Here is a 17017-nt window from a genome sequence, read left to right as displayed (position 1 = left end):
TATCCTCTTGAAACCTTACAGTTTGCAAAGTTGATTTTGCAATAATTATTATTCAAAATCAAATCATTGTAGAAGAAGCAAAGAATAACACTTCTTAAAATAAAATTTTGAAAATGAAAGTTTTGTAAAGTAAAATTTTATCAAATTAAAGTAGTAAAGTGATCCTCTTTTTAAAGAGAAAGTGAGTAAGTACGTTAGTAATTCTTTTTTAGAATTTCACCTCCTTTTCATGAAGGTATAACTTTTAGATTATAAATCACAAATTTACTTTTACGTGGAAACCAAAATTGATAATATTCAATTTTCCGATAGAAATACAAGAATATCCCACTAAGGAATTGAGTCTTTGCCACATACTCTGATTTTCTAATCACTATATCTTTGGAACCAAACGTTGCAGACCTTAGATATTTCAAACTATGAATTCTGTTAGATCAAATAATCTGAATTTGAAATATCAAAGGTTTACAACATCTAGTTCTGAAGATATTGAGGTTTAAATATTTGATTTTGTTCCGAAAACTCAATTCCCTTGCCTGTAAATCTATCTTTGTTGTATCTTGTGAGATAGATACCCGAGAATACAGACTGAGTTGTATCCAGATTGATATTGATTATGGTATTTGTGTGAAACTTGAGTTCCTCATTGAGTTGTATCTTGTAAGACAGATACCTGAGAATACAGACTCAATCGTATCCGGATTGATATTGACTATGGTATTAATGAGTTCTAGATTAAGTTGTATGTAGTTATGCATATAAATCTGTATTTTAAGGGTCACTTGAATTTACATCGGCAGTCCCTTCACTTGAGACTTGTTTTCCAAGTGTTAAACTTTGGGAAAGGGATTTGAGTCTTTGCCACAAACTCTGATTTTCTCTTTCCAATATACTTGCAAGTTGCAACCCAATGTTTTACACTTTAGACATTTCAAACTATAAACTCTGTTATATTAAAAAATTTAAATGCGAGAAATGAAAGGTTTACATTATCAGGTTTCAAAGATGAAGGGACTAAAATATAATAGTTTGTGGCAATGACTCAATTCCTTTTAATTTTTTTCAACAATTTTTTTTTCCAGAAGTGAACTACAATGTATAAACCGGAACTAAACACCCTGTGCCTGCCTAGCCTGCCTATATCTAGGTAAATATTAGAGGTGGCACCGAGCAACATAATTTTCGTTTTTCCAGGATTTTTACCATATCTGTTAGCATTTTGGGAATCATTGAATTTTTATTTTTACAATATTTTTGAACAAAAATATGCCGATTTAAGATTTTATTTCAACCACAAATCACTTCAACCTTAGTTCTTTAGGTAGGGGCAAATTCATGGAAGGGGTTAATTAGCAATACCCCTGCCCCTCCTATTTTGAATATTAATCCAACATATGATTATTATTTTCGGCATCTATCTATAACGTAAAAGTTATCTATAAGATAAATAATATTTAAAAAAAAAATAATATTGAATTTTTTTAAGAGTTTTTAAAACTATACAATATCGCAGTATATCATAAAGTCTTCGGATAGAAATTCTTAATGAAACTTTTGTAAACTTTATCATTCTTACTCAATTCATCGTGAATTTTATAATAAACGTGCTTTAAAGTAATCATCGTGCTATAAAGTTAAATTAGCTGTACAATTTATCACGTGTGGCTATGAAGTTTAGATTGGTTCCCGGATTTTCTCCAAAAAATTTAGGATACTTCCAAAAAAAACTTTTTTCAATTGAAATCAACTTTTTTACTTCTGCTTTGTTTCAAAGCTTGTTTGATCTATAGATCTGTTGAAATAAGTACCCAAACGTTTTAAAAATTACCTATAACACTATTATTTTGGCACGACGTGCTATACAGTTTTTAACTTAAATTTTCATTATCTCGAAGGTTCTCGTCTTTTTAGATTATATTTTGTCCCACGTTAAAGCTCAGGACAAAATTAAATCTAAAAAGGCTTGAACCTTCTCGATAAAAAGAAAATTTCTGTATATAAACTTTATAATACTGCGAACCAAAATAACAGTGTTGTAAATAGTTATTTTACCCTCCAGTTTAATTCTTTCATTCATTCGAAAGGTTAAACTTTTCAACTTATTTTAATTTCTATATTTTTAAAAAAGTATCTTTATCTAGCTCATGATATTATATCATGAAGATACAGAGATAACCAGAAAACTCTGGAATATAAAAATGACGTTATAACTGTAAAAGGTCCAAAGAGAATGATACATAGCAATCGTGCAATATATAGACAAACACATTTTACTAAATCAGTGATTTATTAATGTCCAAATTTAATGAATTTGAGCCGCGTCTTGAATCCGCCAAAAATCGGTTTCAATTAAGCACCGGCTTAGATCTTGAAACATTGAATACAATTTTAACCCTAACCCTGCTGGGGTCCTTGAAAACCAGGATATGCTGGGGAGGGGGTCAATTTGACCCCCCCCCCTCTAAATCCCATGTTTTATGTCCAAATATGACAAATGATACATCATTAGAAAGCTCTTGTGCTCTACTTTTAGAATCTGCAAAAAAAATAGCAAATTTGCAAAAATTGAATTTTTTATCGCAAAATCCAGTTATATAGTAAAATGTTTGCAAAAAAAATTTTGTCCAAAAATGAAAAATTATACATTATGAACAGCCCTTGACCATGCCATTTCAAATATGCAAAAATTTTTGCAAAATTTTAAATAACCTGATTTTTAATCAAGAAAAACAAAAAATGTACAAATTTCCTTTAACAGGTTGTTTGCAAAAAATTGCAATTTTTTTTTCGCAAAACTTGTGCAATCCGTTTTCTGATGTAATAGGCTTTCCAAAAAGCTAAATTTTATCAAAATCTGACAAGTGAAAGTGGGTCAAAACAAAGATTTAGTTTGTTACAGGCGAAAGCAGTCATTCAGGCAGAGTGCCTGAGGACTCAGGCAGTTAGTATTAAAGCCCGGTTTTAGGCCTAAAGGGAGGGCTTTGGGTATGTAAGAAAAGTCAGAAAATTTAAACAGCCTCAGACCAATACTTTTTGAGTTATGTAAAAAAAACTACAGGGGGAGGGGTCAAATTGACCCCCCCCCCACCAGGAAAAGGGTTAAGTGAAACCAACCATATTTGAGCCACGACTTAAATTTAAGCCGCCACTAAAATTCTTTAAATTCGGCCTCCAAGTAAAATTATTTGCATTTTAACAACATCAAATACATTTATGTATTGATATAATATCGCCTTCCTGTTCCGTTGTTTTCTGGTTGAATAAAATAAATTTGTTATTAATATATTTTCTGATTGCCAGGTTACTCTGCTGTCTTCCACTACCACCCAGAACTTGGAAAACTAAAATTAACAAAACAACAGAACAGACAAATCAGACATGGCGGAGAGAGAAGAAAGACGAGGAGAAAAGAAAAAAAGAAAAGAAAAAAAATCCGGAGATTCTTGACAACAACCCATTTGGTAAATAATAATAAGAACATAAATATGTTTATATATAATACAAACTGAAGCCGTGGAATTTTTTTTAAAATTTTTATTGGGATTAAAATATTTGAGTTTGTAGCAAAGACTCAATTCCTTTCAGGTTTAGGGAACTGAAGGTGTTTCACTTTACTAACATATATGATTCACAATGTTACCCTAACAATATTTGCTCCATTATTGACGCAATAAAATCCACGTTGTTGTGATAACAATTTCTAAAAATTGAAAATTCGATTAAAAATAACCATTTTCTCTGAATTCTCTCGGAAAGTCAAGTATTCAAAACAAAGTTATCAACAGTTAAAAGTAATTGATTCTGCATATTAAATAAGTATAATTCTGCATAGTTTGATCAGTGAAAGGTTTCAAGGGTACCGGTGTGGTTTGGACACAGTCCCTTGAAGGAAACATAAACAAACACTAAGACTGATAAATAGTTATTTAGTTTAGTTGTATTGCTTCATGAGGTTGTTTAATGCATTTTTGTATGAAAGTAACAGCCTAGTAAATTCTACAATGTTTATAAAATGGCCCGAATGCAGACTAGGGCTGGTCCAATTTCCGCTAAAAAATAAGCTGTTGAAAATTGACAGAACATTTTGTTAATGAACAGTGTAATCCGTGAAATTGTTTTTTTAAAAAGCGTAACGGAATTATCCTGCCTAAGCCTTGTTTCCGAATTTAATACCAAATACTTCTCTAAAATTTTTGCACAGATGTTTTGAGATAATATTTTTAAGATTTCCGTCAAAGAACTGATTTTCGTTAAACAAAAACATTCCTCAATATTCTAATTAACATAAATTTAAAAGTTGTATGATCAGAAACATGGTACAGAGATGCCGGTCTAGTCTTTACCGTACAGGCCCGTCTAGTGTACCCAATATGTGGTTTATCCAAGTGGGCTGAACTATATAGTAAATCTGTTAGATTATTTAAACTAACCATGAGTGCAAAACGGATTTAACAAAATATTCAGGTTCGTTCGGTTATATGATCGACCTCTGGTTCTAAGGTGTTTGGACTTTAAAGGGTTCCACAACATTTTTCAGAGTTTTACAAATTTTTTAGACATTTGCTCTTTTACACAAATTAAATAAAATTTTAACCCTGATAGATGATATTTGCATGAACTAACTAAAAACGAATCAAAAAATTATCCTTCATGTAGTTTTTTTATTCCGTTCATGCAAATATCTTCTCTTAGGGTTAAAATTGTGCATAATGTAAGAACAGCAAATGTTTGGAATAAACAACTTTGAAATTTTGAAACTTCTAAAATTTTTTGGAATCTTTTTAATAAGTCAAGCAATTTAAAAGTCTTAAAAAATGTTCAGCCCTAGTATGTCAAGTATTCTACAATTTATCGGAATGTTAAACTTGAAAAGATTAAAAGTGCACAGATATAAGATTTCAAAAAATATGGGAATACACTTTTTACAACTCTTAAAAATCTAAATAGACAAAATCGGGTTAAAAAAACCCTTTAAATCAATAATTTATCAAGGAAGGACTTATACACATAGGCCATTTCCTATTTTGGAACAGTTTCTAACAATCAAATCTTTGTCGAAAAAGCATTGAACAATTTTAATATTTGTAGTCTTTTGTCTTTGGTCTCATAAAAATGTTCCCGTAATACACTTTCAGAAAAAAAACTATTTTATTTTGTTGTCAACATCGAACTTTAATTTCGAACTTTTCGAGAGAATTTGAAAATCACGAACTGAGTTTGAGTAATATAAAAATGCTTGAGATATCCCTAACATCATGTTCATAATTTCCAAATGATAATAATTTTGAAACAATTGAATGGACGAAATCACATCCATAATGAACGGTTTTCTTATATTGTAACTTGATGAACGATAAATAATTCATACATAATTTATATTTATAAATAATTTTGTATTCTAACGTATCTTGCCCATGTGAAGTATATTGAAATCTTTTGAAAAAAAAGTTTCGACACATTCATGATAATAATTAATATTAATCTTATATAGGTAGCTTATAAAGTCTGTTCTCTTAATCTGGTTAATGATAAATTTCTGATCTAATTTGAAATCATTCTGGTATAGGAGTATTTATTTTAAATGGTTTCAGAAATAAAGTTCGAAAGAGACGCCATATTGAATCAGCTGATTCTGGAGAAAGCCTGTCGTCTTCACCACACAGCAGTGAAACCCCTATCCGATACACGTTAACACATGTTACACACAAACAGAAGTCACCATTTCGTAGATCTTCTTTATGGAGGGATTCAGGTGCACTGTGAAAATTGTATTTTTTCCGTGTAACATATTTATGTTTTCTCACTGCGGAAGAGATTTGTTCTCGTTTGCATTTCAAAATAGTATTTAATTCTTTAAAAAGAATCAGCACACAAGAAATGCTCTAATTAACTTGATGTTTAGCAGTTTGACAGCTATTTCTAAAAGTTTCACATGATTCAATCAAAGTTTCATTGATTTTATCAAAGTATTATCTGATTCTATCAACGTTTTATTTGGTTCTTTCAACATTTTTTAAAAAATAGTATCAATTTATTTAGTTTGGAGTCGGAAGGATGTTATGCAAATTGATCTAAACACAGATTTAAGATACTCTACGGGCTCAGAGGAAACAATCCTTTCGTCGTTTGATACTCAATCTTCTAATTCATTTACAGGTCAGCTACAGTGGTAACCAGAAAACGCTTGAATAGAAAGGCGACATTAAATCATAGTTATAATACTGTTCTTATCGTTTATGGGTTAAAGGAGTAGTTGGCAATATCCTAATAGAATTTTCGTGGCTCATATCAGCCAATTCAAGACACGTCAAACTAACTGTTTGTATCAGAAAATTTTCAGTCAGGTTTTGATCTTTACGTCAAAAATATGTAAAAAACAGTGTGAAAGGTCTTTATTATATTCAAATAAAAAGCAAATACAAAAATTCAAAATTTTATGGGTACAAATGGGTTTTAAAGTTAAGGCACAATTGAATCAGCACTTTCAGCTTAGCGTGAAAATGTCATAGTTTTCAAGTTTGTTTTAATATTATATAAAACTTTCTGACGGATGAAACTGTTTAGAGCTAGAGTCTACAGAGTTGGACATGATTCAACGTTTTAAATTTCTTTCAAGATTCATAGAACTAAATACTTTCAAAAGATTTTACCTGTTTCTTGTTATTCTAGGATGTTGAAGTTTATCGTGTATTAATATTGTCAAATATTTAAATATTTTTTCATAAAAATACATTCCTGAAAATTAGTTGCTAGATATTAAAAATTGTTTTTATCCAAAAATTGCTTTGTTCACCGATTCTTGATAAAAACTATAAACATTTGGTTTGTCTATTAATAAAAAGCTTAAATAGAAAAGAAGAAATTGTGTTTATTAAGATTCCATTTTTAAACTGTAAATCTATTATACCTTAAAGATGGGTACATAGTACCCAACATGCATAACTGTTTAAAACTAGTTTTTTCTTCTTCATTTTCTCAATTAATTTTCTTGATTATAGATACATGTTGATGTATTTTCAAGTAAACCTTCATTTTAAAAAGAGAGGAATGTCCAATTCCCAACAGCACGTTAAACATATATGCATGGATATATACTTTAACCCTATCCCTGCTGGGGTACTTGAAAACCAGGATATGCTGGGGGGGGGGTCCTGTAGTTTTTTTTGTCCTAGCACTCTCATTTTTGTCAATATCACTGTGAAATTTTGTGACTTTTAATGAAATAGTAATTTAAAGGATTTTTTGTTAAAAAATATTTTTTTTGTAATTTATAGGGTATGGTACAGGACGAAAAAAAAACATTTTTGAAAAGCCCTTGTAAAATGCATGTAGAAACATGTGTCACACTTTGATATTTGTTTAAAACAAAAAAATATTTTCATTTTTTTTACCCTTTTTTAGAATTTTTTCCATCCTTCCTAGCACCCAAACTATTCAAGTTATCGATCTAATTTTTTTTTCTTTGAGCTGCCAATGAACAATTGTGCTATAAACATGCATTTCAACCCTATACCCTTTTTATAGGGTGAAGGCGCCAAACGCCCCCCCCCCCGGGCTACACATAGATAGAAACCGCCCCGCCTTCATAGAGTAAATGGAAGGCGACTTGATATTACGTCTACCGACCCTTTCATGGAAATGATCGTGGCCTGCCCTAGCTTTTAGTTTACAGCAATATTACTGGTTTAATGGTGAAGTATACTTTAGAAAATAGAACCATATAATATCCTTGTATGATGTAGAGTTAACATAACATTTAAATGCACAAAAATAAAACGAACTGTAAATATAGAGAAAATGAAATACATAAAGAAGATTGGATGAAATTTATAAATTACAGATTTCATAGAATACTAGCTCAAGTGCCCGCGCGTTGCCCATGGAATTTAAGAAACAATTGAGAAAACAAATTTAAATAAAGAATTCGAATTTTTAAAAAATTTATTTATTTTGCCTATTTTTGACCCCAATTTGCCAACTTGGTTCAGCTCTGCTATATAGCTTACATAAAAACAAATACATGAGCGAAGAGCTTTATTAATAGATAAAAAATAAGTATTTTTAAAAACCTGATTTTGGATTTTTGACAATTTTACAATTGATTTTTCGTTAGGTTTTACACAAAAAATACTATTTTTAAATTCCTTAAAAGTTTTAACATAATACTTTTTTAAGTTCTTTTTATGTATTTTGATTTTTACAAGTTGCCCAATGTCTCACACAAATTTGCATCTTTAGCTTCAACTAGATAAAATTGCAAACATTTTTCTGAATATATCTTTGGGTTAAGCTTTCACTTGAAGCTTAATTTACACGACACGATAGGATTACAATGATTTAAAACTTTATACGTTTGGGGTAGTTTTGTAAATAATTTAAGACTGAAGAGATTATCTAAATTTAGTATTTTTCTGAAAAATCGTGTTCAATCGTAGATTTTGAAGTGCGTTTTCTATTTTTAAACTCATGTTCGTGTTTGTCTCCACTCCTAAGTTGGCTAAACTCAAATTCGTATTTGTATCAACTCCTAGGTTGGCTATTACTCATATTCGTATTTGTATCTACTCCTAGGTTGGCTAAACTCATATTCGTATTTGTATCTACTCCTAGGTTGGTTAAACTCATATTCGTATTTGTATCTACTCCCAGGTTGGCTAAACTCATATTTGTATTTGTATCTACTCCTAGGTTGGCTAAACTCATGTTTGTATTTGTATCTACTCCTAGGTTGACTAAACTCATATTTGTATTTGTATCTACTCCTAGGTTGGCTAACACTCAAGTGTTCAGGATTGTTTGAATTCCTCTAGCAAGAGGCAATTTCTCCTCATCCTCCCCCCTTTCTCCTCATCCTTTCCCCCCTTTCACCTCATCCTCCCCCTCCCTTTTGTTAAATTTTATCACTTTTTCAATTTTATGAAAATTCTCTAATTTCTCTTGTCATAATTAAACATTTTAAAATTAAACAACAAAAGTAAAAACTTGTTCCCCCAGTGCTTTTAACAGTTTGTAAGGCTAAAGTTACAAGTACGACCTCCAAACTGATCCAACCCTCAAATTAATCCACACATTTACTGTTCAGAGAGAAACGAGGCAAATTTCTCTTCCGCAAAAATCTTTCAGCTTTTTGCCAATTCCTCTTTTTAAATTAGAGCTAGAAAAAAAGCTCGCATAATTTGAAAAATGTAAAGGTTTAGCAGGGCAGATTTCATAGATTGAAATATTAACGATATAAGATATAAGTCCGGATGTAAATATGTAAAAGTAGAACATTTTAGTAGGATAATTAGTTCTATCTAATTTAAGTAATTACCACATCAATTTTCTTCAATCTGTAGTTTTTGGTCCTTTTCTAACTCTTCTCATTGCTTCACCATTTCTTACCAAGTTTCACAAGAACTAGGAACCGGAACTAGGACTGGGCAAAGTTAAAATTACAATCGGAACTAGGACTGGGCAAAGTTAAAATTACAACCGGAACTAGGACTGGGCAAAGTTAAAATTACAACCGGAACGAGGACTGGGCAAAGTTAAAATTACAACCGGAACTAGGACTGGGCAAAGTTAAAATTAAAACCGGAACTAGGACTGGGCAAAGTTAAAATTACAACCAGAACTAGGACTGGGCAAAGTTAAAATTACAACCGGAAATTTAAGATAATCAACAAAACCATAGATTCATTAGAAAATTAAGGAAGCGTTCGGTAAAAAAAGCAAAACCGTACGTCTATAAAAATCAAGGAACCGTTCATAAGAAATTTAAAGAATCGTTCATTAGAAAATTAAGAAACTGTTCGTTAAAAATTAAAAAACCCGTACATTCGCTAAAAATTAAGGAACCGTTCTTCAGAAATTTTAAAACCGTTCAAAATAAAATTAACAATCAGGTTCATTAAAATATAACTAGAATAACAATTTTGTTAATGTTTATGCTTAAACAGATCAATAACTAAAATTTGTATATTAAAAGATCAATAACTTGCTATAAAATGGTAATATTAAAGCATGGAGGAAAACTGAGATCATTTAAAATAAGAACTGAAAGGACCATGACATCATTAGTTTTAAAAAACAATAAATATAACTAAATGGTAACAAACATATTGAAAAAGAACAAATATGGCCAGCCCTAACCGGAACTCATTTATTTTCTATTTTCTAAACTATCAGTCCCTATCCTTTCCAGAGCAATTTGTTAATCAAAACATAAAAAGAAGTTTTTGTTTGGAGGTGAGGGGCCGTTGGATTTTTTTTTATGATTTGTTATGCCAAAAATGTCTTAAATGGGACAAACTGTAGGTCAAATCAGTTATTTGTTTGTTCATTTTTCTTTTCTATAGTCAATTTTAAGAGAGGAAAATGAAAATTTCTAATTTTATTTCTTCTTAATTTATTCAACTTTTAGTACAAATTTCTTTTTGCGAATACCTATTCACTTTTTTGATAATTATTTCTTTTAATGTAACACTCGGCTAACAAGCTTGCCCAAAAATGTTGATATCTTCTAAAGAATGCTGTTAAATGTAAAAACTGCAGGGTGAGCAGACAAAAAAACCCAACTTTAAAAACAAATATATTCAGATTTCAATAATAAGAATTTACCTACAATTGTTAACTTTTTTATTTATGAAGAGAGAAGCGTCATATTTCAATAAGAGTTATTTTCTTCTAAAATGAAGATCAAAAGATTTTTAACTATTCAAAAAACTGCAATCTTTAAATTTTGTGTTTTCTGTGAAAAGAAAATGTTTTCATGAGTGGTTTTACAAGAAGGTGTTTTATTCTTTTTCAAGCGTTGTGTCAGATTGTAAATATTGATTTGCTGTTTCGGGGATAATTAAAATGTTAGTTGAAAAGATTTAAAACAACCAAGCTTTATTTTGATGTCAAGAAAGCCTAAAAGAATAACAAATTCAAATTTTTGGTCACAATATCTTTGCTGTCTGAAAACTTTGACATTTTCATCTAGGAGAAATTGTAGTTTGAAATATCAAAGGTCTATGACATCAGATTTGTGGCGAGTAATCAGTTACTTTGGTTCTTATATTCAATCTTTGAATAAGTTTTGTTATTCACTTTTTTCTTGATGTTGTACTTTTTATTGAAACCCCTGCAGGATGTGTGTCCGTTTTCCAGAATTAATGGCGCAGTTTTTCCATAAATATATTTTTCCAGGGAAACATAACACAAGATACTTACAACAAGGTTGTAAAAAACAGCAACAACAACAACAACAACAACATCAACAACATCAGCAGCAAGGAAAACCATAAAAACAACAACACTATCGCAAGCTAGCAGGAGTAACATGGATAAAAAAAAACAACTATAACATCAACAACAACATAAAAATTAACAACTCCAACAGAAACATTGAAAGCAACGGTGCAGTCCCAGGCAAAAGTTTTGGAACATTAAACAAATCTGTAAAACTTAACATCTAGACAATACTTTTCTAAGTTTTCTTACATTAAAAGTTTCAAATGGGGTTTGAACATTAAGAGGTTAAAGATTTTAGTCCGGCCCAACATTTGTCTTTGAATTTTTTAGTTCAATTACTGCTGCTTTGCCCATTTGAGAATGATTAATGTCCTCGCATATCTTAAAAAAGTTGTTTTGAATTTTTAACCAAGCCCATCCTACATCTATTGAAATAAATCACCCTTTACATTATGTCTACAGTCTATTTTAGATAATGTATTACAGCAAACCTGTATAACTGTGTAATTCTAAAAAACGAATAAATTTCATTAAATCTGCAAGTTCCTGTACATCTTTAGTTTGTTAGCATGTTTCAAAATTTTACAGAAGTTTAATTGTTTTACAGAAACCATGAAATATTTTAATGTCAAAACACCTTGGATAAAAGAAAGTATTAAAAATAACCGGATAATTCAATTACTGTTATAACTATTTATAACACTGTTATTTTGTTTCGCAGTGTTATAAAGTTTTTGGACAGAAATTTTCTCTTTATCTCGAAGGTTTGATTTGATATAATCTAAAATGGCGAGAACCTTCAAGATATAGAAAAAATTTAAGTACAAAAACTGTATAGCATGTCGAGTCGTTCCAAAATAATATTGTTATAGGTTATTTTATGAAACGTTTGTGTATACTTATTTCAATGTCTGTTCAAATAGATCAAATAAGCTTTGAAACAAAGCAAAAGTCAAAATATAAAGTTGATTTGAATTTTATTATCATTTCAATTGAAAACAAAATTTAGGAAATATCCTAATTTTTTTGGATAAAATCCGGGAACCAATAAAAACTTTATATCTGCATGCTAAAATGTACAGCTATTTAACTTCATAGCATGATAATTACTTTAATGCACGTTTATTATGAAATTCACGATGAAGTGAGTAAGAATTACAAATGTGCCCAGCCCAAAATGCATCACATATGTTTTACAGCCATGTGTTAAAAATCCCATGAAAAGTTTTGAAACTTCATGAGTTACACAGGATTTTATTTTTTCAAATTGAAATAATATAGCAATGAGTTTAGGGCCAACACCACAGTTCCAGCCGGAGAACTTTGTTGGAGTCCCTTGGAGTCCCTTGGAGTCCCTTGGAGTCCCTTGGAGTCCCTGGCAACAACCCCGGATGAATTCAATTATTTATCTACTCCTTTTCATAAGAATTTTGTTGTTGTTGCGGAAATACATATTTATTTTATATTTATTTAATATTATTGATTCAATTGGGATCATAACACATATGGTCATGTGTATAAATTTACAAATCTTATATACTTCTCCCTAGTTGTGGATTAGTCTTTGATCTGAATAGAGTACCTCGAGTATTATGAATATCATAAAGGATAAAGTTCTATACTCTCCACTAGGTCCAAAGGCCAAACCTCCAAATAAAAGCTTTATAGATAGAGTTCTATCGCATGTAAAGCACGAACTAAAAGAAACTGGAGATAGGGACTGGTTGGTGGATACTGAAACCGAGCTTACCATATCAATCTCCCAAATTGAACCAACAAGTAGAAGGGTTGCCGCTGCTTTATACAGCCATGGGTTTAGAGCTGATGATGTGCTGCAGATGGGATATTCATCATGCCTTGACTTTTACTGGCCTGTGTTTGGAGCATGGTTGTGCGGTGGAGTAGCAAGCATGGGAGATCCTAACCTAGAGGAAATGGCAATCAAACAACAAATTCTGGATACCAGGGATCAGATTTAATAAATAGTCAAACAAAGTTGAATCATTTTTTTTCTCACCCGGGCCGGGCTGATTCTGGGTTGAACATTGAACCAATGGCTCACCCCTGGAAAAATGCTCCCCCCCCTTTAAAGCATTGGGGGGAGTTACGAAAAAATGATGAAAAATCCCTTGTTAAATGCCGTATATACTGGGTTAGGCTGGAGTAGTTTTTGGTTTGGTTATTTATGGATTCAGCCTATGAGTGTGACTTGGTCTTTAAGCTATCTGATAAATGTAGACATAATTCATTTAAATAAAAATGCCTTACTCAGCTTAAATATAACTAAATTTATTGTATTTTTCTTTTTTCCATCTCCTACATGTGACCGACCATCCGTTGTTTTACTCGTTTTAATTCAAAATCAAAATCCATTGAGAAAATATTTGGGTTTCTTTGTATACAGAACTCACACAAAATAACTAATGTCTTACTATTCTGAAAATCTGGTCCTAGAGCAAAAGTAGTAGTGTGCAGCAAACAGTACCTTGACAAGTATGTTAAAGTACTGCTGGAGTTGCGAAAAGAAGAATGTAATCTAAAACTATTTGTTCTGGATGCTGGCAAAGAGGTCATTCTTCCTGATGGAGTTGAACACTTCCAGAATCTTCTGGAGTTTAAAGAAAATAATGATTTTGTTGGTCTACATAGTTATGATCCAAACAGTGAAGCACTTATAATCTGGAGTAGTGGATCTACAGGAGTGCCGAAAGGTATAGTTTTCTCTCAGTTAGGACTGAACAACATATCCCTTGGTAAACAGTACCAACCCAAGAAGATTCTACTTTCTTTGATTATGTTTCACATTGGAGGATTCAGTGTAAGTGTGTTACTTAGCATTTTCGAGGGTGCCGTCTGTTACTTTATCAAAAAAGAATGCTTCTCAGAGGAAGTTTGGTTTAAATCTGTCGACAAATTTCAGCTGGAGCATGCATTTTGCGGAATAAGTCAGTACACTAGACTAAGCAATGTAAAGATCGATGTAAAACCCTTGGATGGATTAAAAGTAATAACTCCTCTTGGAGGCTCGGTTACTTCTCAGGGCACATTGAATCTGCTAAATCTAGTGGGACATCATGTGTCAATAATAGAGATGTATGGCAGCTCTGAGGTCACTTTTATTTCCTCATATTCAAACAAAGAGTTTAAATCTTGTGTACTTGGAGTCTTGGACCCTGGAGTTCAAATGTATTTTGAGGACATGGAGACAGGAGTTAAATTAGAACCTGGTAAGGAGGGCAAGATCATGATTAAAAATGAGAGTATGATGTTATACTATCTTAATCGAGAAAAGGAAACAAAGGAATTCTATAGTTCTGATGGATTTGGATACATGGGAGATGTAGGGTACTATGATGCAACAGGAGCTATATATTACAGCTATAGAATGAGAGAGGTTCTCAAGGTTTCGGGTTGCTGGTTTGGACCTGCTGAGATTGAAAATGTCCTTGAAAAAGTTAATGAAATCGATGAGGCATTTGTTTGGGGTGATTATGATCCAAATACTGGAAATGATAAGGCAAGTTAACCCAAATTATTTTTCTTTTTTTTTCTTAAAGGGACTGTACAGGTAATTTCAAGTGACAATAGTTAGTTTAACACTTTTTGGACTAGAACAAGGATAATAATATCATTCATATTATTAATCAGATAAATGTTTTAATGGTACTGTTGTGAAACAGGCATGCCACTGTTTAAATAGATTACAATAACAGTCTCATAGTTTATCTGATCAACCTTAATGATTAAAATTTTGTAGGTCAATGTCGGAATTGTCCTACGGAAAGGTATAGTTGAGTGGACAGCTACAAATATCAAGAAATATGTTGAAGATAATTTACCTGAGTCAAGGCACATTACCGGCAAGCTCTATATTGTTGAATCTCTGCCCCATAATCCAGCAGGGAAGAAACTCAGAGGAGAAATGAGAAAATTTGTGGAAAACATAGAATGCAATTAAATTCATTAGACCACTTGAGCTTTACTAGGGTCTAAGCAGACGCAAAGACTGGATTTTACTTGGGTTTAAGCTTTTAAAATTTAATTTTAGTTAAATATTTGCATTATCCAGTCGGTGCACACATGCACATTTACTCCTGACTGTCATTCAACATTCTCATTGTAGCACCAGTCAGATGGGAGTGTATGTACATTGCATGTCTAGCCGGTATCTCCAATTAAGTATATTTAAAACAGTGTAGTGTAATCAATTACCAGCCGGTCTAGTATACCCAGTTTATAGTGAACTCAGCAAATTGCATAATTGCATTTGTAAAATATATGTTTTTTAAATATACATTTTTGCATATCTCAAAATTCATATTTTTTATCATTAGAAACTTCTGTGGAACACTTTTTAGTTCCCTTGCTTCAATTTACAAAGAGAAGTAGTAATGTTTAGGTTTGTTTATCATTTTTAAAAACGATAGACTAAAAGGTTGGGTCCACGCAAATCTGCTCCTTTTGTAAAAGTAAATTCAGCCTTTATAAAGCATAAAGTCTGACCACGTCAGCCTTGTTGCACCGGCTAATCCATAGAGCCAGATACAGTACAAACTTGGACCGGAAAGGTTGACCCGGCTCGGAAATTCAAATGTATACTACGGCTGCCCGTGGGTCAAAACGAACGAATTATTCATTTTGAACTTTTGAAAAAGAAAAAACGTAATAACAATACAATCATTTCCTTAGAAAAACTATCGTTTTAACAAAAACATTGCTTTAATAAAACTAGTTTTTGAAAATTCATTTCAATTTTCTAAACAGCAAGAAAAATGTTTGCAGTTTTACATGGTGTTTTTTATCGAGATAATTGACCTTCATGTTTTCTGATCCAAGGGATTTACAACCAAAAAAATAGTTTTTCTAGAAAAGGTTGTTAACTTATGTAAGCAAGTATTTCAAATTGACAATATGAAGATTTAAAAGGTATGTGTAAGTATAGTTTACTAAATAAGGTACTTCAAACTAAAAGCAAAATGGTTTGATTGTGAAAATTACTTTCTCAAAAATGGATAGAGAATTTAGTTAACCCTATTCCTGCTGGGCTGCTGGAGTTGCGAAAAGNATTGGATCATGTCGAAAAATGAAAGGGGTATTCAATTGGATCATGTCGAAAAATGAAAGGGGTATTCAATTGGATCATGTCGAAAAATGAAAGGGGTATTCAATTGGATCATGTCGAAAAATGAAAGGGGTATTCAATTGGATCATGTCGAAAAATGAAAGGGGTATTCAATTGGATCATGTCGAAAAATGAAAGGGGTATTCAATTGGATCATGTCGAAAAATTAAAGGGGTATTCAATTGGATCATGTCGAAAAATTATCGATGGTGATCGCTGCTAATCTTACTTCTACCTGTTGCGTCTTTACAAAGAAAAATGTTCAAAACAACTCTTACAGAAAAACGTAGCGTCTACACAAATTCCTGAAGTTGCATCATTCGACTCGGAGCGTAAAAATCAATTTAGTTCCAGACAAATTATTGAGATATTACAACTTATAATCAACGATAATTTTTCGACGCAACCAAATAGTTGATATTTCATAATATTTTTTACTTGTTTGCGATTTACTTGAAACGACGATTTATTTTGCCGCTAGGTGTTTTAATATCTAAATTTTTATTTTAGGAAAGCGTAATCGTTTGCATACAAACTAATTTATGGTTAGGTTTTGTTACATTCATGACTACAATAGCTTACTATTTTAACATGCATTATTACAATTAATTGTGTCTATTATGATGCAGAATAATTTTATTTGAGTGTTAAAAATGTTTTGCACTCCGCGGCCAT

At 31.5% G+C, this 17017-nt stretch overlaps 1 protein-coding gene and 2 long non-coding RNA genes across 3 annotated transcripts; all 3 read left to right on the top strand.

Annotated features, from left to right (window-relative positions):
- The first annotated feature begins 144 nt into the window (after positions 1–144).
- On the top strand, positions 145–5514 carry LOC111710694 (uncharacterized). The gene is made up of 4 exons (XR_002767107.1): positions 145–235; positions 1083–1147; positions 3301–3461; positions 5492–5514. It is a non-coding gene; the product is annotated as an uncharacterized LOC111710694 (long non-coding RNA).
- Positions 5515–5588: 74 nt separating this feature from the next.
- LOC111710693 (uncharacterized) lies at positions 5589–11326 on the top strand. Its single transcript, XR_002767106.1, has 3 exons — positions 5589–5752; positions 6040–6156; positions 11176–11326. It is a non-coding gene; the product is annotated as an uncharacterized LOC111710693 (long non-coding RNA).
- An 890-nt stretch (positions 11327–12216) lies between these two features.
- LOC111710692 (4-coumarate--CoA ligase-like 7) lies at positions 12217–15534 on the top strand. The gene is made up of 3 exons (XM_023484814.1): positions 12217–13186; positions 13675–14737; positions 14978–15534. Exons 1-3 carry the CDS (start codon positions 12813–12815, stop codon positions 15176–15178), a joined length of 1638 nt encoding a protein of 545 aa, XP_023340582.1. The 5' UTR covers positions 12217–12812; the 3' UTR covers positions 15179–15534.
- Positions 15535–17017: the final 1483 nt, after the last annotated feature.

The sequence above is a fragment of the Eurytemora carolleeae genome, unplaced genomic scaffold (genome assembly GCF_000591075.1).
Source record: "Eurytemora carolleeae unplaced genomic scaffold, Eaff_2.0 scaffold1062, whole genome shotgun sequence".
Taxonomy (NCBI): Eukaryota; Metazoa; Arthropoda; class Copepoda; order Calanoida; family Temoridae; genus Eurytemora; species Eurytemora carolleeae.
Note: the sequence above shows the minus strand (reverse complement) of the source record. Positions and strands in the feature narration are given on the sequence as shown.

Coding starts and splice junctions, on each gene's coding strand:
- LOC111710692 (XM_023484814.1), top strand. CDS start 12,813: ATGAATATCATAAAGGATAAAGTTCTATACTCTCCACTAGGTCCAAAG. Junction 13,187..13,674: donor CAACAAATTCTGGATACCAG/GGATCAGATTTA, acceptor ATCTGGTCCTAG/AGCAAAAGTAGTAGTGTGCA. Junction 14,738..14,977: donor CAAATACTGGAAATGATAAG/GCAAGTTAACCC, acceptor AAAATTTTGTAG/GTCAATGTCGGAATTGTCCT.